The sequence below is a fragment of the Podarcis pityusensis genome (genome assembly GCF_964106645.2).
Source record: "Podarcis pityusensis genome assembly, chromosome: 16".
NCBI lineage: Eukaryota > Metazoa > Chordata > Lepidosauria > Squamata > Lacertidae > Podarcis > Podarcis pityusensis.
This window is the reverse complement of record NC_138041.1, coordinates 37479686-37504627: the sequence shown is the minus strand read 5'-3', so window position 1 is coordinate 37504627 and position 24942 is coordinate 37479686. Positions and strand designations below refer to the sequence as shown.

At 41.7% G+C, this 24942-nt stretch overlaps 1 protein-coding gene across 1 annotated transcript in view; it reads left to right on the top strand.

The window, feature by feature from the left end:
* The window catches only part of BCL7A (BAF chromatin remodeling complex subunit BCL7A), a 28603-nt gene extending 5878 nt beyond the window's left edge, over positions 1–22725 (top strand). Inside the window, exons 2-6 of the mRNA XM_080985378.1 lie at positions 2738–2819; positions 7647–7743; positions 12926–13093; positions 17762–17883; positions 18878–22725. Coding sequence (XP_080841504.1) covers positions 2738–2819; positions 7647–7743; positions 12926–13093; positions 17762–17883; positions 18878–18952 — 544 coding nt within the window. The 3' untranslated portion in view covers positions 18953–22725. The remainder of the gene's footprint in view (positions 1–2737; positions 2820–7646; positions 7744–12925; positions 13094–17761; positions 17884–18877) is intronic.
* Positions 22726–24942: the final 2217 nt, after the last annotated feature.

Genomic DNA, 24942 nt, shown 5'->3' with positions numbered 1-24942 from the left:
TGGTATATCAAAAATGTTTGTGGAATGGGGAACTGTAATTAAAATAGAGTGCTTCCAATTAGATACTGCTTTTTGAAGGACAGGTCAGTGAAGCAGCATTGCTAAACTGGAGGAACTAATTATCTATTTGCTAAAGTTTGTAAGCTGTCATAGTGGCTGAATAGGACATACTGTTCAGTCGTACCTCGGCTCCCAAACACCTTGGGAGTCAAGCGTTTTAGCTCACGAACGATCAAAAACCGGAAGTGAGTTTTCCAGTTTTCGAATGTTCTTTCGGAAGCCAAACGTCCAACGGGGCTTCTGCAGCTTCCTGCAGCCAATCGGAAGCCATGCTTTGGAAGTGGAATGTTTTGGAAGTCGAACAGACTTCCGAGGTATGCCTGTCCTGGGACATAGTGTTTCTATTCCATATCCTTACCAGTATCTCTATTCCCTCAGGTTCCCTGATTCTTCAAGCGTTCTGTCCCTTGGCCCAAACCCAAAGAACCGTGCAGCTAACACTGCATGCTCAAGGGGACTTTGGACTTGTATTTCTTAATAAAGCAATGGGAAACTGCTTTTGAATCTTAAGGAAGTTTCATAAGAGGTTTGTACTGAGAGGCGTGGGGTACTCAAAGAAGAAGTTAGTCTGCTGGGCACATCTCAGGCAGCTTGTTAAATCTTGTTTTTTTCAACATATGTAGGCCTGAGTTCAGTGCTCTTGATCATCTACATTAGTGGTGGGGGACCTCTAGCCTGGGGGCCAATTGTGACCCTCCAGGCCCTTGTCACTCTTCCTAGCCACACCCTTCACTGCCCCTTCTTCACCTCCTCCTGGAGTGTTTTTGCCTGGCTGGAATGTGTCCTGGAGCTCTGATAATGTCCTCTGCTTACCTGGAAGGAAGATAGAGAGGGATGTGTGAGTGTGTAGACTAGCCAATGGGTAAAATAGCTCCCCCTTGCACTGGCAGGTGACCCCCAGATTGTTGCCCACAAGGGAATGTGTCTCTTGGGCCAAATAGAGTCAAATCAACATAATTAAATGAAGACTCTCAAATATCAGGGATAAATTTTACTCTAGATTTTTTTTTTTTAAAAAAAATACTAACATAGGTTTCCTCCTGTATTCTACAGTTGATCGAGTGAAGATGCTGTTTGTGGCTGCTTTGAGATGCTAACAGGTATATTGAACTTTTGGTTTTCAAATGCAGCATCTCTAATACATTGTGGAACAGATTCCGTTTAAATGTTGTTTTTATAACTAGAAACACTTACACAGGTGTCTTGTGTTCAAGAGAACAGCGATAGGTTCATTCATTGGCTTAATTGCTTAATTACATTACACATGCAGCCTTATGTAAACTGCTGAAGAGCTCTTTTTTGATTAAGCGGTCTATAAATTTTGTTAAATAACAAATTACGTTTAGAACTCAAATTTAGAGTGCGTTCTACTTTAGTGATTTTCTTTCTTTCAGTAGTAGGTCAGTGCATTGGATTTCAGAGCACTGATAAACATTTCAGAGCATTGAGCTTTAGGAATGGAGAATGGCTCTGTTGGATCAGAATGTTGATATAATATATAAACTACATGTTTTCAGAAACACCATTGTAAGAAATGCTGCTGTGAGACACTATACACTTTTATGATGTGGATGGCCCCTGTTTCTAGATAGTCTTTGTCTTCACCCTTTTCTCTATGATGAATAGCTAGTAGGTGAAATAAAGCTATGGAGGGATTGCTCCTAATTTTCATAAGTGTCTCTCATTTAAAAACAAAAACAAGCTTTGTGATATCACAGAAATGATAAAAAGATAATTTGGAGCTCTTTCCATTCTATTGTTGTTCTTAAAATTCCACTAAACCTCTCACATTCTGTTCTACAGATTAATACTTCTGGCCCACCAGGGAATCTTGTTTCTCCCCTTCCAGTGTAGCTGCTTTTGTTACTCATACTTGCTGGGACTTGCAAGGAGTTGAGTTCCAGCTAACTGTACATGTATGTGTGCTATATCATGCGGAAATTTAACAGGGGCTTCAGACATAACACAAGACAGTGGTTTGGCATTGATTGAGTGAAGAGTGAGCAGTTTTGGGTTTGGGTGCCTCACGTGAAGTGATTACCTGGTTTGAGGCGTACCAGGGCTTGCTCATTTGCCTGAACTGGCAAGCTCTGGTTTAGCATTTGAGTTTCATGTGTCATGTATCCTTCCAAAATTTTCCTTTCTAAGCCTGACAGCCTCCCATTGTAGAAAAGCTCTCCAGCTGTCACCAGCTGCTTGGATTTTGCAGAGGGGATTGGAGGACATACATATGCTGCCATGTGGTATTCCTGTCTCTAGGAATTTGGAGTTAGTTGGTATACCTTTATACTTTGAGAAACACTTAAAATTGATTTCGGTTATGTTTCCCCTCAAATTAGATATTATCTGCTGTTGTGACATACTAAATGACCAAAAGATTGTGTTCAGTGCATGTGCTCTCTGGATGGGTGGGTCTCTCTCTCGTTTGCTTTGTCACTTTTGCTTGTTGGGCTGTGCCAACAAGAACCCGCAAAATGGCAAAGGTATCTGCTGGTTTTAAAAGATAACATGTCTCCTGTATTAAATGCAGACAACTCTACACATCATCGTATGTTCTCAGGTCCCTAGAGAACATACAACCAATTTGAATAGGTTGTTACAGACCTTCCACAATATATACTACCACGCCACTTTTTAATGTGCTATTTTGAAACTAACATGTGTTATCTTTTTGTAGGGAGAAGAAATGGGTGACAGTTGGTGACACATCCCTCAGGATTTACAAATGGGTACCAGTAACAGAGCCCAAAGTAGATGATGTAAGTATTTCAAGCAATGTTAGAAACTGAGATATAAAATCCAGGAGCCAAATGGCTCCTGGAACCTGGCTTATAGGGGCAAAAACAGCATGGCTAGTTGCCATCTGCCCCCCTCCAAGTGCAGCACCACTTTTAATTTTTTTATTTTTAAATACATGAACTAATACACAGTTCAGTGACACATTGTTAATTTCACATGTTTAATAGCAGTTCTTAATTGGATGCCACAATTAAGAGAGGTGGGCGTGGGTGGCCTGAAATGACATGAATACTTTACAGTTTGTTTACCTATGAAAGCAGTACCACAATGGAGTCTCTTGGGCATATCAGAAGGCTTCAGGGAAGTAGCATACAAAAGGGGATGGTAACAGCTGCCCTAGGTCTTCTGCAATGGAGATTTATTTCAGGCTACTGGAAATCTCAGCTTGGTCGCTAGGTAGTACTCTTGAGTTGCAAAAACTACTGGCGACGGCTTAATTTCGAACACTGATTTCAATATGCCTTGCATATAACTGGAGGAAATGCATAATAATCTTCAGAAAACAAGAAGATTGACCAAGTTGTGAAAAAAAGCTAGAAAACACATAGCCTCTTGATTAGGCTTGAGTGTGCGTGTGTCTAAATAGGAATAATGGGAGCACATTTTTCCCTTCCTTTTGGGCTTCTGTCTAATCATGTGTTTTAAAATATCAGAAGCTAAAAAGAATTCCTGTTGGAATGAAACTTGCAAAATATTGTATTGCCTAGTGTCAGCGCTTAATTGGAATGCTTGCATCAGAATGACTGTTTGCTGTAATTATAACCACTTTATTAATGTATTTTTTTTTTTTTTTTTAAAACTGGCTATGAGATCTCCAGAACGGGTACCTAACATGCAACTTTACAATTAATGATACATTAGCATCATGGAAAGTTTATTTTAAAGTCAAAAGTTTCCTGGAAAGATACCCTCCATTTTTCATTATTGCTATGCTATTATTGCTATGCAGAGGCGTTTAGAGATTGCAGTGTTGAAAATTGCGTCCTTTAATCATTTTGTAGGCTGTGTCTACAATACTGATTGCATAGCTATGGTGCTTGTGTGACTGCAACATTTTCACCTGTTTGTCTCAACAGACATACACAAATGCGGGTAAAAGCAAAACCCCCAACATGGAGTCAATGCCTTCTGTAGCGATAGGCTGTCATCTGGCCATCTGCTTGTAATTTTTTAGAGTGTTGCCTGACCCTAATGCTCTCATCTCTGAGCCCTGCCCCTCTCTTTGCCCCCTTTCAAGCATCTGGCTTCTCATTCTCTCCGCAGGCACTGAGTGTGCTTTGAGAGCAGTGCATCTGTCACTTTCTCCTAGGAGACCAATTACGTCACCTTCTAATTGAAAATGCAGCATCCTTTTTCATACATGGATTTTTCACACGGTTGATGTTATCATCCCTCACTTGGTTTTTTTAGCTTCTGTAGTGCTGTTAGCATTTGAGGGAATGGATCGTGCTCCATGTAGCATCTGATTAGGTTTGTGGTTTCACGTTGATCTTATTGTTGTCTGCACCAGCGTATATAAGAATACTCCCCCTGCCCCAAATCGGATATCTTAATTATTCATTTAAAATTGTGTAATGGTATGAACTATAAAAGAGTAAATTAAATCTGAGTTAAATACAAACATGTTAAAATAGAGTATATTTTATATAACCTCCTAGAATTTAATCCACAACATTCTATAAAACAGATTGACCAGAATTAAGTGCATTAAAAGTGGTTTTCCTATAGAAGGAACAAGCTGCTTGAACTCTAGCATTCAAAAGACTGTGAGATATAGATATAGATACATTCATAAAGTATGTAAAATGTATATGTTTTATATATAAAATCCAATGTGAGAAAGATTGGATTACAACAAATTGTGGGCTTGGAAATGGAAACCAAGAACAAGAAAGCTGTGGCAGGTGTAAGATCTAGCTTCAGAAACACATTGAAGCTGTCCTTTATTTCTCTGAACTTACTAGTCTTACATTCCTTTCTTAAGCCAGTTTCATGTTCCTCTCTGCTGCAAAGTTCATTGGATGACTACAGAATCATATAATTGTAGATTTGGAAGGACCCCAAGACTCATCTAGTCCAGCTGCCTCCAAGGCAGGAATTGCAGCTAAAGAATCCCTTACAGATGGACATCCAACCTCTATTTAAAAACCTCCGTTGACTTTCTGAGGTAGTCGGTTCCACTGTTGACCAGCTCTTACATTCAGAAGGTTCTTCCTAATATTAGGCAGAATCTCCTTTCTTGTCATTTGAATCCACTGGTTTGGGTCCTCCTTTCTGGAGTAGCAGAAAACAAGCTTGTGCCATCTTCTATGTGACAGCCCATCAGATAGCTATCATATCTCCTCTCAGTCCCCTCTTTTCCTGGCTAATCATACCCAGTTCCCTCAACTGTTCCTCATAAGGCTTGGTTTCTAGATTCTTGATCATCTTGGTTGCCCTCCTCTGCATACATTCCAGCTTGTCAATATCCTTCTTAAATTGTGGTGCCCGGAACTGGACACAGTACAGGCAGAGACTATTTTAGGCACGTCCAAGATATGTGTAACTATGCATGTGTGCATTGTGCCAATCCTGAAAATAACACAAATACATCAGAGAAAGGGGCGGGGCAGGGTTTTTGAAGGCTTTTTCAATGGTGTTTCAAATATACACAATTTCACTTAAACATGTGGTGTCTTGGAATGTAACCAGTGCATAAATGGGGAGTTACCTGTACTCCAGGTGGGGTCTGACCAAGGCAGACTTAAGTGATACTATTACTACCTTGATCTGGACACTAGACTTCTGTTGATGCAGCCTTTGAGGAAAAAAAGAAGCAGCACCATGTCCCTTGTCCTGAACTATTTGGAGGAAGAGCAGAAGAGAGATTTAAATAGTAATATGTGTTTTAATGAGGCACGCTCTGCAGTTTTTGCTATGAGTTGTGAAAATGTGTAGTTTTATTTCCCATCTCACAGTGGAGAAGAGTATTTGGAGTTTTAGGCATACAGGAAGCTGCCTTATACGGACTCAGATCATTAGTCCATTTAGCTCAGTATTGTCCATGTTGCCTGGCAGCTGCTCTCCAGGATGCCAGACAATGTTCTCCTCTTGCCCTACCTGGAGATGTGGAGGATTGAATCTGGAACCTTCTGCATACAAAGTAACTTCTGAGTTACGGCCCTTGACCCAAAATATTTTGGCATTAGTCTGCAGGAAAGTGGCATTGCCCAGGTCTTTTTGCAAATACAATGAGATGATCAGAAATCCATGATTTGAAATAATTACAGCCGTATCTCGGAAGTCAAACGGAATCCGTTCTGGAAGTCTGTTCAACTTCCAAAACGTGAAACCAAGGTGCAGCTTCTGATTGGCTGCAGGAAGCTCCTGCAGCCAATCAAAAGTTGCGTCGGACGTTCGGGTTCCAAAGAACGTTCGCAAACCGGAACACTCACTTCCGGGATTGCTGCGTTCAGGAGCCAAAACATTCAAGTCGCAAGGCGTTCATCAACCAAGGTATGACTGCATATTTATTCTAACTATGATATGACACATGCAGTTTAACTCAAATTATGATCAAAGAGTTCTAAGCAATATATTCTGTATCATTTTCTAAAGTAGTGAAAACATATATATATATATATATATATATATATATATATATTAAAGACATTGTATAGCTAAAACATACCTTCCTTACTGGGATTTTCCCAGTTGTAAATATGCTAATTGTACTTTTAACTTAGGGAGTTGTGTGAAGTACAGATCAGAAGCTTGAGTCAAACATTGGTTTCCCCCCCCTCAATAGGTTTCTCCTCCTCAGTTTAAATTAAATAAATTTAAATCAATACACCTTGGTCTCATCAGACTGGAAAATCAGCATTGATAATCACAAGCATCTTCAACAGGATGTAATTGGACAACCTTTTCCACAGCTTTCAGGATTGAAGGAGAATTCATATACTTGCATAGAATCATAGAATTGTAGAGCTGGAAAGGACTCTGAGGAACATCTAGTCCAGCTCCCTCCTCTCCCCTTCTGTCTCCTTGGGAGTCCTCCGGGCAGCTAATGCTGCTGTCCCTGGTCTCTGAGCTGCCCTGCCCCAAATAGAGGTGCCTCCTCAAACTGCCCCACAGCGACCTGGGAACCAGCCCCAGAGGCACCATTTGCCTGGGGAACTTGTAGCCATGGCTGCTACAACAAACAGCCTCACAAGCCTTTGGGAGGCAGAGATGTGAGAGGGCATCAGAGGAGGGAGGGAAGGAAAGAGGGACAGGCCAGTATTGCCTGCGGCACCCCTGACCATTATTCAAGGTACACTGGTTGAAAACCACTGGGCAACACCATTTTGGATCCTGTTTCTTTGATATCAGTACAGTGGTTCCTCTGGTTACGAACTTAATTTGTTCTGGAGGCCTGTTCTTAAGCTGAAACCGTTCTTATCCTGAGGCGTGCTTTCACCAACGGGGCCTCCCGCTGGCGCACGATTTCCATTCGCATCCTGGGGCAAATTTCGCAACCAGGAGCAGCTACTTCCGGGTTAGCAGAGCTTGTAACCAGAAGCGTTTGTAACCAGAGGTACCACAGTATGTCATTAATTGATTAAAATCAGTGGCACTGAGGGATGCTTGGTTTGCACTGTTGTACAAGAGATGCTTAAACTAAAGTTTCAGTTCATAAAACAAACCACATATAGTAACTGGGAATTGAACCTTGGTTGAATGGGTAAAAGTACCAAATCCCTGATCATTGGACCTTGCAATGGAGGCCACACGATTTCATGACTTATTTTTTCCCCCCTTCTCAGAAAACCAAGAACAAGAAAAAAGGTAAAGATGAAAAGTGTGGATCTGAGGTTACTACTCCAGAGAACAGCTCTTCTCCTGGGATGATGGATATGAATGGTGAGTGGAGCAAGGAGACAGTACCAGCTTCAGCAGCTGCAGGGGTGGTGCGGAGAGGGGCCTCCAGACATGGCCACTTGACTTCCGCATGGATTGATAACCAACATTGGTTTAGTGTTTGGCTATATAATAGAACCCACATGGGCACGGCTGAGATCTGGGGTCCCTATTGATACCTATTATCACCAGACACAGTTGTGGACCACTTTTTGAAGTGCTTAGCACAGGCATAGGCAAACCCCGTTCCTCCAGATGTTTGGGACTACAGTTCCCATCATCCCCGACCACTGGTCCTGTTAGCTAGGGATGATGGGAATTGTAGTCCTAAACATCTGGAGGGCCGGAGTTTGCCTATGCCTGGTTTAGCAGATTAAACAGTATAATCTAAAAGGCTGCTGGGCAGCAGCTGCTTCAGAGATAAAATTTTTCAGGCTGGCTTTGTGTTGAATTGGTGCTGGTAGGTTTGGTAATGCTGGTTGGCTTTCGTCTGGCATAGAAAATGATGCAGTAGGAAGGGGAAATATCATTTGATAAGTAAGGTGTAAGGGAAGGAAATCTTAGCATTGTTTCCATAAGTTGAAATTAATCTTGAAGCAAGTTATATAAAGCATTTGCTGAGTGATAATTAATTTTGATCTCCTATATCCCTGAATTCACATGTTCCATACCCAGTTTTCTTTAAAGCATAAAATATTGGATAAGATCTGAAAGCAGCAAGGCAGTGCATGGGTTCAAGGACTTCCAAAGTCAGTGTGAGGCCTGATAGATTTTTCCTAGCTTAAAAGAAGGATGGGGGTGTCTCCCAGATCTTGCTGTGAGCTTGGGAGAATCTTGTCTTGCTCTTTTAGGAGATTCATTTGCCTTTCTTCTGTCCAGCAGAGAGCATGGGCTGGTTCTTCCATCATGCTGGGCCTCTGAGGCACAATGAGTTCTTCCAAGACAGGCAAAACCACTCCCTCTCTCAGGAAGGAGCACTGGAAGGAGCTGCAATATTTAACTGGCGATAAAAGCTCAGCGGAATTTACGGTCCCTCTAGATTATTTTGGATACTACCCTCTGGCATATTGACTCAAAGCATTTTTAGAAATAGCCTGCTCAGCCTTCTTTTGAAGAGATTGTGCAGCCTTCCTAGGGCACCTCTCCAGTTGCTAGACCATGGTTGAGAATGCTTCCCCTTAAATCTGTCTCTCTGTACTCTATATCCATTTACTCTTCCTTTTTTGCATGAAAAACAGTTAAATAAGCACACCGTAGTAATGTTCTGAAGAACATGGAATGTCGCTTTTGGAAACACAGCATTTCACCTCACTTGATTCACTGGTTTCACTCTGGTTCAGTTTTGTTGCCTTGTGAATAATACTGCTTCAGATTCTCATCTGATGTCAGAAGAGATTCTAGGTCACATGGGGGTGCTTTCCTGCTGTAATATGTGTCCCTGGAAAGCCTTCAAACCTGACAAAAGAGAGTCTGGAGAATTAAGGTTTTCTCTCCAGAAGCATGTACTTGACAGATTAACACTTAAAGTGAGTCATTAAATGTTACCATGGCTACCATCAGTGGAATCTGTAATTTTCCAATTCTGAATGTCTTGGTGAGAGGCAAAGTAGGTAAGGCGATAGCTTTTATTAGCCAGCATCTTTCATCAAGAGTGTGGGGAACCGTTGAAACTCCATGGAGGAGTTTTTCAGTTGGTAGCTGTGACCAAAGCCTCTTTCTTACCTATATGAAGTTGCCCTGTATTTTATTTGAGCATCACATGAAGCTGTCCTTATGCTGAGTCAAATCATTGGTCCATCTCACGCAGCAATGTCTCCCATAACTAGTAACTACTCTTCAAGATCTCAGACCCTTGGGTCATTCTCACCACCTGCTACTATATTTTTCTAGCTGGCGATGATTAGGATTAGATTTAGGACCTTGTACAAATAAATCATGGGATCTCCCCATATTCAGTTGTGAATCCTTTCCCTGGGAGAGCTGCGCTTGGAGAGGGTCTGCATAACCAGGGTGGAGTGGAATTGGTCCTCTTTGCTATAAGCAAGTTCAGGCATCTGGAATGGGTCTAAATCTCTCTGGCTAAGTGCATACACAGCCATGTAGCGCTGACTAGATGTTTATTGGCATGAATGAAGGATGAATTTGCCTGAAATCTAATTACCTGCGTTTACCTTGGTGCAGATTTGATTGAACTAGCCATTTTAGGTGCATGCCGTTGTCTGATGCAATTTAGGAGATGCAGCTGGATTTTACTCCATAACTGTGATCTCCTTCAAGTGGCTTTTTAGATGAAGCATTTACCCCATGAATGAGGAGCTACTAACTTTCGTAGCAGCCGTGTTTCCTGTGCATCCCAGTATTTGTGACTGTCCTTTTGTCAATAATGGTCAATGCAGTTCATTCCTTTAAATTCTACCCTGTAATAAAATCAGATGAGCTTAGTTTGTAACCACTGCATTCAGGAGCTATGTGATCACATTCAACATAACAGGGGCATGTATAAGAAAGGGAAGAAGGAGCAAATCAGGAAAGAACAGTATAAAGGAGTAGCCAGCACTTGCAGGAAGAAGGTCAGGCGGCTAAAGCTCAAAACAAGCTCAGGCTTGCAAGAGAGGTTATAAATAATAATTAGTGACTTTTTTGGCTATGTTTGAAGCAGGAGTGGGTCCTCTGCATGAAGGATATGGAGAAATGCTATTGGGTGACAGAGTGAAGGCAGAACTGCTCAACGTCAGTGCCCAGCCTGGTGTTAATGGAATAAAATAAACGACGCAGAGAGGGAACTGCAGCCCAGGATAGGAAGAGAGGGGGAAAGGGAACACCTAGCTACTTTAAATGAAATCAGATCTCCAGGACCTGCTGAACTGCTTTCAAGGAAACTGAAAGAACTTGCAGAAGTAATCTCAGAGCCTCTGACTATAAGCTTAGAGAATTCATGAAGAACTTGTAGACTGGAGGTGGGCAAATGTTGTCCCCATCTTCCAAAAGGGGAAGAAAGAAGACTCGGGGAACTACCAGCTGGTCAGCTTGATGTCAATACCAGGAAATGTTCTAGAACCAGATAATCAAACAGTCGGTCTATGAGCACTTAGAAAAAACAAGTCATGATTTAAAAGTTTGGTGGGTCAAGGGAATGCTGTGAATGTAGTGCATCTTGATTTTAATAAGGCTTTTGGCAAAGTCCCCCATGATATTCTTGTGGAGAACGTGGTTGACCGACTGAACCCAAAGAGTGTTTGCCAGTGGTTTGTCGTCATCCTGGAAAAAAGTGACAAGTGGGTTGCTTCAGGGTTCTGTGCTGGGCCTGGTGTTGTTCAACATCTTTATAAATTACTTGTATGAAGGAATTGAAAGAACGCTCATCTAAGAAACGGTTGAAGGAGTTGGGTATGTTTAGCCTGGAGAAGAAAAGCCTGATAGGTGGCACAGTAGCCATCTGCAGATATCTATAGGGTTGTCACATGGAAGATAGAACAGAGTTGTTGTTTTTTTGCTGTTCCAGAGGGTAGGATCCAAACCAATGGATTCAAATTACAAGAAAGTAGATTCTAAACTTCTAAACACTAGGGAGAACTTTCTGAAAGTAAGAGCTGATTGCCAGTGGAACAAGTCTAACTTGGAAGGTGGTGGACTCTCAGTCAATGGAGGCTTTTAAACAGAGACTGTATAGCCACCTGTCAGGGATTCTTTATCTGTGATTCCTACACTGGAGCTTTGGGTCCCAACTCTTCAATTGTATGGTTCTATGTCCAGATTCTGTGGCAGTGGAGCAGGTAGGACATGTGCTTGTGGGTGGAAAAAGTACTTCACTTTCCTTTGTTGTAATTGTGAGCCAGCTCGCACTATGTTTGCTCTCTCCCTCCACCATTCCTTGGAGAATTTTGCTATAATGTGAGTAGCGTGACATCAGCATATTATATAGTCATATTTTTGACAAGAATAATAAGTATTGCATGACTGTACTGACTATTAGCCAGTATGAAGTCCCCATCAATACCACAGATTTAGAACACCTTGTACATCACTTAAGCCTCCACTTTTAAAAAATGGATAAATCCCAAACTTTAGGCAGCTTCTTTCAGCTTTCTCTGCATATTTAGACAGCTGGGAAGAGCCAGTGAACAGATTATTGATACTTGAAGTACAAACTAGATGCAACAGAGGCAGCCATGGTTGCTTTTCTGTGACATTAAAAGGATCTGCAAAAAGATCTCTCAAGTAATTAACCCTTATATTGGTCTAGTTTGAGTTGCCAACATAGATACAGTGGCACCTTGGGTTACATATGCTTCAGGTTACAGACACTTCAGGTTACAGACTCCGCTAACCCAGAAATAGTACCTCAGGTTAAGAACTTTGCTTCAGGATGAGAACAGAAATCGTGCTCCGGCGGCGCGGCAGCAGCGGGAGGCCCCATTAGCTAAAGTGGTGCTTCAGGTTAAGAACAGTTTCAGGTTAAGAATGGACCTCTGGAACAAATTAAGTACGTAACCAGAGGTACCACTGTATGGATTTGATATGGAATACTGGGAAGTGTCAGAAATGTAGCCATGCACTATCTTGCTGTATAATATTTTCGTAAGAAAAAAAGTTGTCATCCTGCAGTTTGCCTGGCTGCCAATAGGTGGCCATGTCAAGTGCAATATGACAACAGAACAGCAAGCAGGCATACAAGGAAGTGTCAAGATGAGCTGCAGGGGAACAGTCAGGACAGACAGGGGTTGTTTCCAGAAACTGCCCTCCTCTGCTGCCATTGTATACCTGACACAGCCATTTTGGTCTCTGCATCTGCAGCTGGGGAGGAAGAAAGCAGCTACAAAGCAAGATGGTTGTTGAGGAGCTGCCTTGGCAGGCCAACAGCCTTGGGGCCAAAAAGGAGGTTACCGCAGAATACTTTATCCTCTTCACCCCACTCTCCTCCATGAATGGTGGTTGGGATCGGAGTGAGCTGTGAGGGGATTGGGAATAGCAACAAGAGTGAGTGGGTGGATAGGCAGGGGTGTGGGGAGTTGTGAGAGGCAGCGGTTGGAAGGGATGGACCCATGAGAGGCTGAAGAAGTGAGGGGTTGGGGGAGTTGGGTGAGGTGGAAAGGGGTGGAGGGCTTGGCAGGTCAGCAGCCCCTAACATGTAAATACAATTTTGGGAATGTTCATCGCTTTCACCAAGCCTGTCTATTATTTACAGATGATAACAGCAACCAGAGTTCCATAGCTGATGCTTCACCAATTAAACAAGAGAACAGCAGCAACTCTAGCCCCCTGCCAGAGCAGAACTCCACAGGGCAGGCAGATGGCCCTGGAACAAAATCTGACGATACTCAAGCAGATGCAAAAGAGGAGCCTGGTTCAGAAGGTAATTCATGTACAAATCTTCCTACTCATAACTGGTAGGTAAACAGTTGGCATTCCATGTGCACCACATAAACTTCATTTGTTAGCAGACCCACTGTGTCTCCCACTTGAGAAGGAGATACAGTGGTACCTCCGGTTGCAGATGGGATCTGTTCCGGAGGTCCGGCCAGATCTTGAGGTTTTTGCAACCGGAGAGACCACTTCTGCGCATGCACGCGTGTGGCAGAAACTCAGAAATATACTTCCAGGTTTGCCGCTTACGTACCCCGAAGTTTACGTAAGCGGAGGTATGACTGTAACTATAATTTAAGATCTGCCCTCCTTCCTACTGCTTTGAAAACTGACACTCCGTTTTCACTTAGTTACTTTTTGCTTTCACTGACCACATTCACACAATGCTAAACCATGTTGTAGTTCTATGTGGACGAGCCTCCATAAGACCAAGGAAAGTGTTTAGACTCCTAAGCTTCCCTTCCCTTCCATGCAGTCAGGGAAGGACTTCTGTCAAGTGTAGGCATGCTTTCTGCTTTCAGCAAATCCTTATGTACAAAACAGGGATTGTGATTTACAACAAACAATGGTTAACTGCTAAACAACTCCAAACCATATCTTATGAAGCTGGCTTGTTTAACTAACCATTGTTTGTTATATACCATGATTCAGAGTTTGTACATTTCACTAACCAGAGAATAGATAATTTGAAAGCAAAGCAAAAGTCAGTGGAAATACAGTGGTACCTCTGGTTGCGAACGGGATCTGTTCCAGAGGCCCATTCGCAACATGAAAAGCCCGCAACCAGAAGTGTGGTATCTGCGTAGGTGTGCAGCGTAATTTGGCGCTTGTGCGCATGTGCGAAGCGCGATTTAGTGCAACTGCACATGTGCGAGCAGCAAAACCTGGAAGTAACCCTTTCCGGTACTTCCGGGTTACTGCGGGACGCAATCTGAAAAAACATAACATGAAGTAAACGTAGCATGAGGTATGACTGTACTGTTCCTGATGTGCTCCTTGTCTACGTAGTGCTGTTGTTAACCCTTGGCTTAATGCAAGAGTGGGGAACTTGACCCACCCGCCTGTTAAATTATGTGCCACCAGGTCATTCAGATTTTTAAAATCTGGAGCATGTTTAGAGTTTCTTCCTTCTTAAGTTTGAATCCAGGTTGCGACGGCAAAGATTCTGGCCAAAAGCAGGAATTGCATTTGGCACTGAATTTTAAATTTCAGCAGACATCAGCTCCACTTAGTTACTCCAATCAGGAGTTTAAATTGAAAACATGCTGAATGCAAGTGCTGCCTGCCGAAGAACAATTGGGAGCACACTCACATTAAGGCTTCTGCCTGCTTGCAGCCATAGCTTTACCTACTCACACCTGGTATCATATGGTGTCAGGTGTGGGCAAGGCTGGGGGTAAAATGGACTGCTGGCTCATATTTGACCAACAGACTAGAAGTTCCCTATCCCTAGGTTTGTGATACTGTATATGCAAACAATAAGTCATTCTCGCTTTGTGTAATTACTGTTGGAGATAAATTTTCGCTGAGCTGAATGTAAAGCACAGCTCAGTTCTGAAAGCTGTTCACATTTACCCCTTAATTTCAGATAGCTTTATTAAATTACCTGACTGCTTTAGTGCCAGTTCCAAAAATATATATTTTGCTCCATCTTTCTTGACTCCTCTGCTGTCTTGAATTCAGCTGATTACTTTCTACATGATTACCTTTATATCTAAGAACTCACTGATTCCATTGACTTACTCTCTTCCTACCTGTTTGCTGTTCTAATCTGTCCTCTCCTTCTTGGTTGAGATCCCTGAGGGCTCTGTTATTAGTCCTGTATGCTTGTCTCTCTAGATTCGTTAGCCCCGTGTAAGCACACAATATTCCATGGTGCCTGTTATGCTGATGGTACCAAGCTTTTCCACTCTAGCTCAGAACGTTCTTCCTTCATCCAATTCCAATTCTCCAAGTGCTTTTCTGTTTCTACTTGGATGCTTCATAGGGGTCTCAAGATGCCTAGGACTGAACATCTTGTCTTTTCTCTCAGCTAACATTCCCATTCCATTTTTGTTGTTGTTCTTTAGTCGTTTAGTCGTGTCCGACTCTTCATGACCCCATGGGCCAGAGCACGCCAGGCACTCCTGTCTTCCACTGCCTCCCGCAGTTTGGTCAAACTCATATTAGTAGCTTCAAGAACACTGTCCAACCATCTCGTACCCTTCTCCTTGTGCCCTCCATCTTTCCCAACATCAGGGTCTTTTCCAGGGAGTCTTCTCTTCTCATGAGGTGGCCAAAGTATTGGAGCCTCAGCTTCAGGATCTGTCCTTCCAGTGAGTACTCAGGGCTGATTTCCTTAAGAATGGAGAGGTTTGATCTTCTTGCAGTCCATGGGACTCTCAAGAGTCTCCTCCAGCACCATAATTCAAAAGCATCAATTCTTCGGCGATCAGCCTTCTTTATGGTCCAGCTTTCCCATTCTATTTATATTTCATAAAATGTATACAATGTTTGATTGTAAAAAACAACAACCTCAGAGCAGTTTCTAAAGATAAAAAATGGCTGTAAACACAATTTAAAGCATGGGTAGGCAACCTAAGGCCCGGGGGCTAGATCTGGCCCAATTGCCTTCTAAATCTGGCCCGCGGACGGTCTGGGAATCAGCGTGTTTTTACATGAGTAGAATGTGTCCTTTCATTTAAAATGCATCTCTGGGTTATTTGTGGGGCATAGGAATTTGTTCACCTCCCAAAAAAAATATAGTCCGGCCCCCCACAAGATCTGAGGGACAGTGGACCGGCCGCCTGCTGAAAAAGTTTGCTGACCCCTGGTTTAAAGCATTAATAAAAAACAAAATAATAAAGGAAAAGCATAAATCAACATTCTACATTTCTGACTAGGCATGTCTCAGCAAAAATGTTTTTAACAGGCTCCAATAAGAATACAGTAAAGACGCCTGCCTCATGTCAATAGGCGGGGTTCCTATCATCAGATTGGGGGCTAAATTGAACCTTAAAGCATGCCTTATAAAATGCACTCATTCAGATAGTAAGCTGTGACATCTGTTTTAACTTTCATAGTTCAACATTTATTATAGGTCAGATAATATGGATGTAGATTGATTCTTCCTCTTCAGAGGAAAGGTCTAAATTATCAAGTTTTTAATCTGAAAATAAGGAAAGACACCTTGTTCAGGTTTTGGCAGAGAAATCCACGCAGTTTTTCTTAACTTGTATAAAACTGCATTTACTTAGGCTATGTCTTCTGTACATAATGTTTCAGATTCTGAATTTAGATTCCTCCTGTATGTGATAGTAGGATGACAGTTGCTTATAAGTTTATAAGCTGTGGCTGGATTCCTGTGTAGATCCAATTATGGAGCGTGTGTTTTAAGCAAGCTGCATGAAATACAAAAGCCTTTCATGTTATGAGATACTACAGTGTGTACTTAAAAACCCTTTTAATGCAAATCTATCCTTTAGTGTGATCAGGTATGCTTAGGTGTGCTTTCAGATCAAGCTCTTACATTGCAGCCTTGTGAATACTGGAGGGGCTTACACACACACCTTGCAGTGCTCTGCTAAAGGCTTTTCCATGTCCCATAAATACTGTCTGGATCCTTCCCCATATCCATGTGGTCTTGGCCTCCCTCTAGTGGCCAGCTCAAGATTTCATTTGTATGTTGCTTGAAGAAGAGGAATCAAGGCTTTTTCCCCCCAGCCGGAACCTCTTCCGGCAAACCCTCTCTGTGTATATCATCCTGGGCAGGTGGCACATTTTCCGTGTGCAGGAATTTGGATGGACCGGGAGCGATTTTTGGCACTTTGCTTCTCTTCCGAAAGAAGCCCTTTAAGGGAGGAGACATGGTGCGTGTTTTCTCTAAAGCGTGCGCTCTCGACAAGTTTGGCGTCATCCTGAAAGAAGCTCAACAGCTTAGGGCTGTCTGTCAAAGAAGGTGGGAGTTGCTGCACCTCTTTTTCTAGAAAAAAAGCACTGATAATAGTAATAATTCATTTTTATACTGCTTTTTAGCCAAAGATCCCAGAGCTATGTACAGCATTAAGAACATAATTTACACAGCATCATAATGACAACACAATACACAGCATCATAATAAAATAATCATAACAGGCCCCATTTAAAAGTCCATAGATTGCTCCAATGCCCAAGCGTCCTTGCGTTCTAATCCAAAATCATTATGTCTCCCTTCTAGATAAGACAACAAATCTGTAAGTAGTCTATAGCTGGGTGGAAAACAGATTAGCAACCTTGGTTAGCTTAATTGACTTTAAAGCCCTTTTAAAAGTTGGGCCAGCACATCTTGGAAAACATAATTTAATAGCCTGCTATCTGCACTTTTAATGCCTTAAAGATGTTCCATCTTCATTCTTATACAGAAGGAAATACTTCCCAAAATATGCCATCAATCTATCTATCTTCTAAGAACAAGTAAAGTGCTTCTTTTTCTTCAAAACTATTGTTTGGCAGCATGCAAATTTATGCAGATTAAATAAACTAAAATTAATTTACTTTGCTATGGAGGTTTGTATGTGATGCCAATAAAAGGTTTGATGATGATAAATTAATTCAGTTAAAATCTCTAATTTGGTGAGAACCCTAATGAGAGGTACTGTAATACATTGGTGATTCAGTGCAACCTTCTTAACTCTTTCAGATGCTTCTGATGAACAGAACTCACAATCTTCAATGGAGAATTCCATGAATAGTTCAGAGAAAGTGGAAACTCAACCTTCGGCAGAAAATGATATAACCACAGATGCATCTAAAAACTCTCAGGTAATTCAAAATCATAGATAAGCAAAGAGGTATCGTCAACAGTGCGAATGAAAGTTTGACCTGTCTTGTCTATTGGATTAACATCTATGTGTTCCATGCTTTCTAATTCTGTGAATGCTTTGATTTCTTTCCGCTTGAACATTGACAGTGAGCTGTTGTGCTTTGCACTTGGTCTAAGCAGCAAGTTGTCATTAATATGGGAGAACTTGTTAAAATATTTGAAGTATGTTCCGTAGTAAACCATGATGATCCTTCTAGTAAATTGCTAGGTGATCCTTTTAGGACTGTATGTTCCTTTCCATGTAAAGTTTTAATAGGCTGGAAAGATGGTAATGTCACCAGTTTGAAGTGAACAAATTATGGCAAGGTAAAGCAGCATGTTCCTTTTCTTCTAAAATCCCAGCCAGAAGGTCTGAAGGTTGTACTCCAGCCTCGATTATCTTCGGAGTCCTCACATTATCCCTTCTTTCCCTATGTGTCTGGGAATTGATATAGCCTTAACAGTCCACAAGCTGCAAATATGTCTCCCAGGTGCTTATTGATACTTGTCTTAGTATGCCTTGCAAGGATCATAGAACTGTGGAGCTGGAAGGGACCCAAGAGATGGCTAGTCCAACCCCCTGCAATGCAGGAATCTTGGCTAAAGCATCCATGACAGATGGCCATCCACCCTCTGCTTAGAAACCTTCAAGGATTTAGAGTCCACAACCTCCCAAGGGGGGACTGTTCCACGATCAATGAGCTCTTATTGTCAGAATGTTTTCTCACATGTCTTGCTGTGTGTGATCTTACGGGGTGGGGCTATAAGGTGAATGTGTGTTGCCATTTTGGGAACTAGGACTTACATGGGTAACTATGATGGCAGCTTTCGTGTTGCTTTGTGGCCATAACACTTGCTTCCTGGGGTTCTCTTGTACCTCGGGAGCACAATAACATTATTATGCTTTTATTCAATACTGATGCTGATTCTTCTTTTCTCTCTCCTCCTGTTAAGGACTCTGAAGGAGTGCCACCTTCTAAAAAGATGAAAGTAGAGGGTCCCTCTCAACAAAACATTGATGAAATATAGACACTAGATTTTTCCTGGCCAGTTTTTATGTAAGGTACATCAGTGGGCTAAATTATATAGAACAACCATATTTACGTATATTCTCTTGGATGAGGACAGAACTCCTATAAACTTTTCAAGTTACCAAGCAAAAATCCAAGAAACCAAGCAAAGGCATCATCTCTTCAGACACTGAAAACTTTTCTTTTCTGTGAAGCAAAACGTTGAGAATTTAAGTTACTGTCTCTGAAATGGTTGGAGTAAACAACTCAGGAGGGGTCTACGCACTGTTTCTAATGTCAAAATTACAATTATGTTGCTGCTGTATTTTATCACATTCTCTATTTAACATTATAAGATATTTAAGGATGGTACAGGTCAGGTCTTCTCATGTGAAGTTCATCCTTCTGATGTGATGTCTGCTTTTTTTCTTTTTTTGTGTGTGCCTTGTGTTCCAAAACAAAAAAACAAAACCAGTGCTAATTTTTTAAACTTGTTTTTGACAGTTCTCTCCTCTGCAGAGTGGCCTACGGTTTGTACAATGCCATATAGGAAACTTTTCATTGTGTTTGTTTGTTTCTATGTTATACCCTGGTGCTTACTATTTTAACATAAGAGCTATTGTGAGAGAAATCAGGAAGCCATTTTCACTGTTGGAGTCCAGAGAGAACCATACAGCTGACACTTGATTTTTCTGCATCCACAGGGATGACTTATTTTTAATGCACCAATTTGAGCCACCAAGACCCTCTTCTGGCAACCTCCACAGAAATGCATGCAAGTTACACAGTAACATAGCTTTGAATAATTTCCTGATGGCATGCCTCCCCTTGGCTGAATAATGTAGACTTTTAAAACAGATATACCTAAAGTGAACAGGCTCTGCTGTTTACTTAAATTGGTGCTGGTTTGGAAAAGTATTGAAGCAAATTATGCGTTTTAAGTCTTTTTTTAAAAGTGGGTCAACTATAAATACAGGTACAAATGGGCATATGTGTTATGACAGATGTAGTTTTGATTGAAATGAATTTCATTGTACTGTTCTTTTACAATCAGTTTACTGATACTCCAGGCAATACTGTACTTGAGGCTTACTTTTGTTTCAAGAGTAGCTTGTAAATGCAGTCTTGTTACTTCCATAACAACTTCAGACATCTCTCAGTTTTTGAAAAGTTCAGTTTTATTTCTTGCATGTTTGACTTGGCAGGAGGCACTGTGTCAATCTTATCCATGCTATATGGCCATTGAATATGCTGAACCATCTTATCTATATCGGATGCTTTTGTTGCTACTTGTAATCACCAGTAGAACCACACGGTCATGACTAGTTCCTTTTGAAATCAGTGCAGCTTTAGTTGTAACATTTTAGACATTCCCAATGGGGCTTAATTGTGACTAGAACTTGATGGGTTTGTCTTGTTATGTTTTGCACATCTAAAGAGGTGTTGAGCCCTTAAACCTCCATTTGAAGGCTGGGGAAAATATGTGTGTGAATGGAAAACACAGAGGTGGCATAAGGAAGCAATGCGTCTTGATAACGATGAAACTGCAACCTGCAGCTGTAAATGTGGTTGCATTTAATTTATAATGGATGTACTGGGTGACCTTTTTTTTTAAAGGAAAACAAACCTGCCTCCAATCAAAACACTGCATAAAAGTCACTTACTAAGCTTTATTTCTGATTTCTCCAGCGGTGAAAATGGCTTGAGCTTTAACTACTGTATTGCATTTGCAATGAATTCTGAGAAAAGTTAGGAGAGGTGGAGGTGCCAATTCTGACCTTCCATCACAACATTTGTTAAGCTGCAAAGAAACTGGCTATACACTCAAGGCTGATATATTTTTTATGTTGAAATAAACATTTTACATCTCATCAAAATTAAAATTGGTTGCAAATTGTTCATGAAAGCAGTGTGCTCCCTCCAAAGTCTCTTTGTGCTTCGATCACAAAATTCATTTAATATCAGAAAGAGGTGTTATATTTGCACAGTATACATAAATGGTAAACTGATTTCCCCACCCCTTGAATTGTGTATCTGCTTCAGAAATGTGGGTTATGACTGGTTAAATGGCAATCGGTATGGACACTAAAACCATATTTAACCAGGGTTCGTTTTTTGAAAACATATTGGCTGATCTATGACATAGACAAATATATTTTTGAACTTTAAAAAATTGTAATTATGTAGCTTTTAATTGATCAGTGCTAAAATGTCAGTGGGTTGGAAACCACTGTTGATATGTTGTCATGCCCAGTAGTTGCTGTCTGTAGAAGCTTCAATTTTGTGGTTGTGTGTTTTTGATTTGTTTTACACAGTTTCCAAGGAAGTAGATAGGCTTTTTAAATTTCAGAGCTGAATCCTGTACTTAATAAAATATAAATAGCACTAAAATACCTCAATTTTTTTCATTAGGTAGAAATGTTTATTGGCATTGCTGACACTGATAAGCTTCGTGATGAAACTGGCTTCTTAATTCCTACTGTACTTTCTTTCTTCAGTTATGTGTCAGCCATTCACTAAGGCCTGCTGCTGCCACACAATTCCCAGTGTCTTTCAGTTGGGCTTGCTTGTGCTTGACTTGTGAATTGAGACCTGCAAATGAAAGATGGGTGGCAGTAGCCTTTGATGAAGTGTGCAGTCATTTTGCTATTCCATGACTCAAGAAAAAGAAAACCAGCATAACCACAGTGGTTAGTGGCTCTGCTTTGATTTGCAATGTTAGATATTTGAATCCTCTGCCAACAAATAGGGGTTGGAAAAAGCAAATGGAATTGGACTCTTTGCACCCATTAGTGTCAGTCTGCACCCATTTATCAGGATGGAGGAGGATCTTGATTCTGTTTGGTATGCAGAAATTTAAAAACGTGCACACTATAACTGCCTTTTGATAGGCCATTTGGATGTGCAGTTAAAACACATTTTTAATGCTTGAAAGTTAGTTTAAATTCAACCAGCAAGGAAGGGATCTTGCAACCTTTGAGATTTGGTACTGGGTCCAGCTTCTTGGTTTGCTGCCATCTTTAGGGATTTTGTTTTATGGGCTTGCATGGAAAAGCCTGTATTGATAGCAGTGGGGAAGAGGTGAGGAGAGAGAGCGAGTCAAGACATCTTGCATCTCAGTGACTGGAAATTCTCAGGCAGGCAATAGACTGTGTCCACCACACACACAGCTGTGCAATCTGTGCTCATTTCAGTGGAGGTCAAGCAGCATCAGTGGTTGGTGGGTTGAATCTGACATTTTTTTTAGAAATAGCGTGAATATCAAGAAGTGCTTCCTTATCGACACACTGGGCATTTGGACACTCAGTTACTCTCAAACTACATCTGTATACATAAGCTAGCAAGGTAACTGATCTTTGTGGGTTATGGGGTGAGGAGGGAGGCCTTCTAGCTGGGCAATTTACACAGTCAAAACATTTTATAGCAGAACTGTTCATTTTGGAGTTCTTATGGGTGGGGGAATCGTTGTTAACATTCCAAAAAGTGCTGGCACTTAACAACAACAACAACAACCAATCAGTGAGGCAGCATAAAAATTACTGGCTTTTGTGGTAGCTTGCTTCATACAGAAACATTGTCATGTTTTAGAATGTTCTTTATATCGAAAGCCCTGCTAGAAGGTGTAAAGAATTTTGTGGGTTTATTTCATTACCTAATTGTTTTTCCATCTTAATGATTTTGTGTGCTGTACAGCAGTATCATTTTTCACTTATTTATTCCATCAGTAGCTATGGTTTGTACAATGTACAATGGTTTCATTAAAAAAATAAACTTTAAAGTCACAACACAAAATGCTGTGTGAACAGTCTTTTGAATAAGAAATTAGTTGATTCAAAAGTTTGTGTGTGATAGCTTTCACGTGCTTTAGGAAAGGACTGTAGAAAGCAACATACAGCAACATTATTTGCATCCAGAATGTCCTAGATTCAGTCTTTGGCATGTTCGGCTGGGAAGGAACCTGGTCTGAAAAGCTGGTGCCATTCTGTGGATGGTTAACTGAGCTAGATGGGCCTGTGGTCTAGCTACATTAAGGCAGTTTCCTGCAGTCTAAGCACTTGATAGTAAGGCATTTATCCCAATGGGACTTCTGAGTAAACATACCTAGGTTCTCAGTGTTGACCAGGCCTATAAGGCTATCTGTAGGTTGGTGGTACAGATCACTCAAAGTCTTGTGGCACCTTGGCAGGCTGACAAGTCTTTTGTGTTGAAAGCTTTGGGGGACTAAAATTGGTGTTTTAATAAATTACCCTTTGAGGTGCTCTAAGCCACTATGTCCCTTTCCTTTTTGCTGCAAATAGACTTAACAAAGCCTCTTCTGTGGAACACTGTCCCATGAGTTGTGGCACAAACTTCTTGACAACTGGAAGAGGTTGCTTTGCCAGCACCACTCCTCCTAGTGAGACACTTAAATATTTTATTTAAGTTTTATATGTTTTATAAGTTTTATATGCTTCACACAAGCATACTTCAGGGTGATTCACAATAAAAAATACAATAAAATAACGATAATTTAAATACTACAAATAAAAGCACTTTCCACATTCATAATGGCACCAGGACCTATTCACACAGCAGAAATAAAATAGATGGTATTCTTTGGCCAGGCAAGATAGCTTAGCCCCCACCCATAGGATCTTCTGCCCTAGGCCAACAACCTTCCTGTGTTATAATTTAGTTGGTGTCTTTTTTAATCTGGCTGGGTTGCGTCTTACTAAAGCAACATTCACACCATGCATTAAAGGTGCTATGATTCCACGTTAAAGTGTTCCCCCAGAGAATTCTGGGAGCTGTAATAAAGGGTGCTGAGAGTGATTAGGACACCCCTAGTTCCTTTCCAGGGCTAATTTCCCAGTTTCCTGGAAAGTGGGGCTGACACTTAAACCACTCTGGAAATTGTAGCTCTGGGAGGGAAACGGGTCTCCTAACCATTTCCAGCACCTTTCACAAAGTTTCCAGAATTATGGGGGGCGGGGAGGGGAGAGAAAGAGAGCTGTAACTTTAATGTGGAATCACAGAGCTTTAAATGTATGATGCGGATGGGGCCAAAGTCATACTTTGAGCAAACCCATTAAAATTGATGGCGCTAAGTTAGCACATTCTGCATGCACAGTCTCCCCTCCCTGCCTCAAAGAGCTCTGGGCATGGTAGTTTGCTTAAGGGTTGCTGGGAGCTGCAACCCCATGAGGGGTAAACTACAGTGCCCAGGATTCTCTGCGGGAAAGACACGGCTTCGAATATGCTTCAAATGTTGTAACGCTGCGTGTCCTCCTATTTCAGTGGGGCTGCTGGAGCCAATTCCAACATACCGTATTTTTCGCTCTATAAGACGCACCAGACCATAAAGCGCACCTAGTTTTTGGAGGAGGAAAACAAGAAAAAAAAATATTCTGAATCTCAGAAGCCAGAACAGCAAGAGGGATCACTGCGCAACGAAAGCAGCAATCCCTCTTGCTGTTCTGGTTTCTGGGATAGCTGTGCAGCTTGCATTCGCTCCATAAGACGCACACACATTTCCCCTTACTTTTTGGGAGGGAAAAAGTGAGTCTTATAGAGCAAAAAATACGGTAATATTTGAGGGGGCCGCCTTTCCCCCCCCCCCAGTTGATGGCCATTGCTGTTCAAATGGGGTGTGTGCACCATTTCATATGCTCGATTATGTGGGGCGGAGTTTACCACCCCCAAAAAACAATTTATTCAAGCTGCCCCCCCCCCCCCCCGCAAGCTGGCAAGTGTGGCTTCCAGCCGCCTGTTTCCATCTACAGTCGCTTTTCTGGGAGTTGCAGATGTGCTTCTGGCTGGCTTTGGGGGCGGGGAGGTGATGGGTCCGCTTTGTTCGTGTTTCCCTCTTGTGTTCGTGTGCTGTGAGCCGCCCTGAGATCCGCGGAGCAAGGGCGGCATACACAAGTCTAATAAAGAAATCCAATCCCTATCGGCCGCCTTGCTGCGTGAGGCGAGGACTCGCCGCCTGACAGGAACGAGGCCAAGCAGCAGGGCGCGCACAGCCGACGA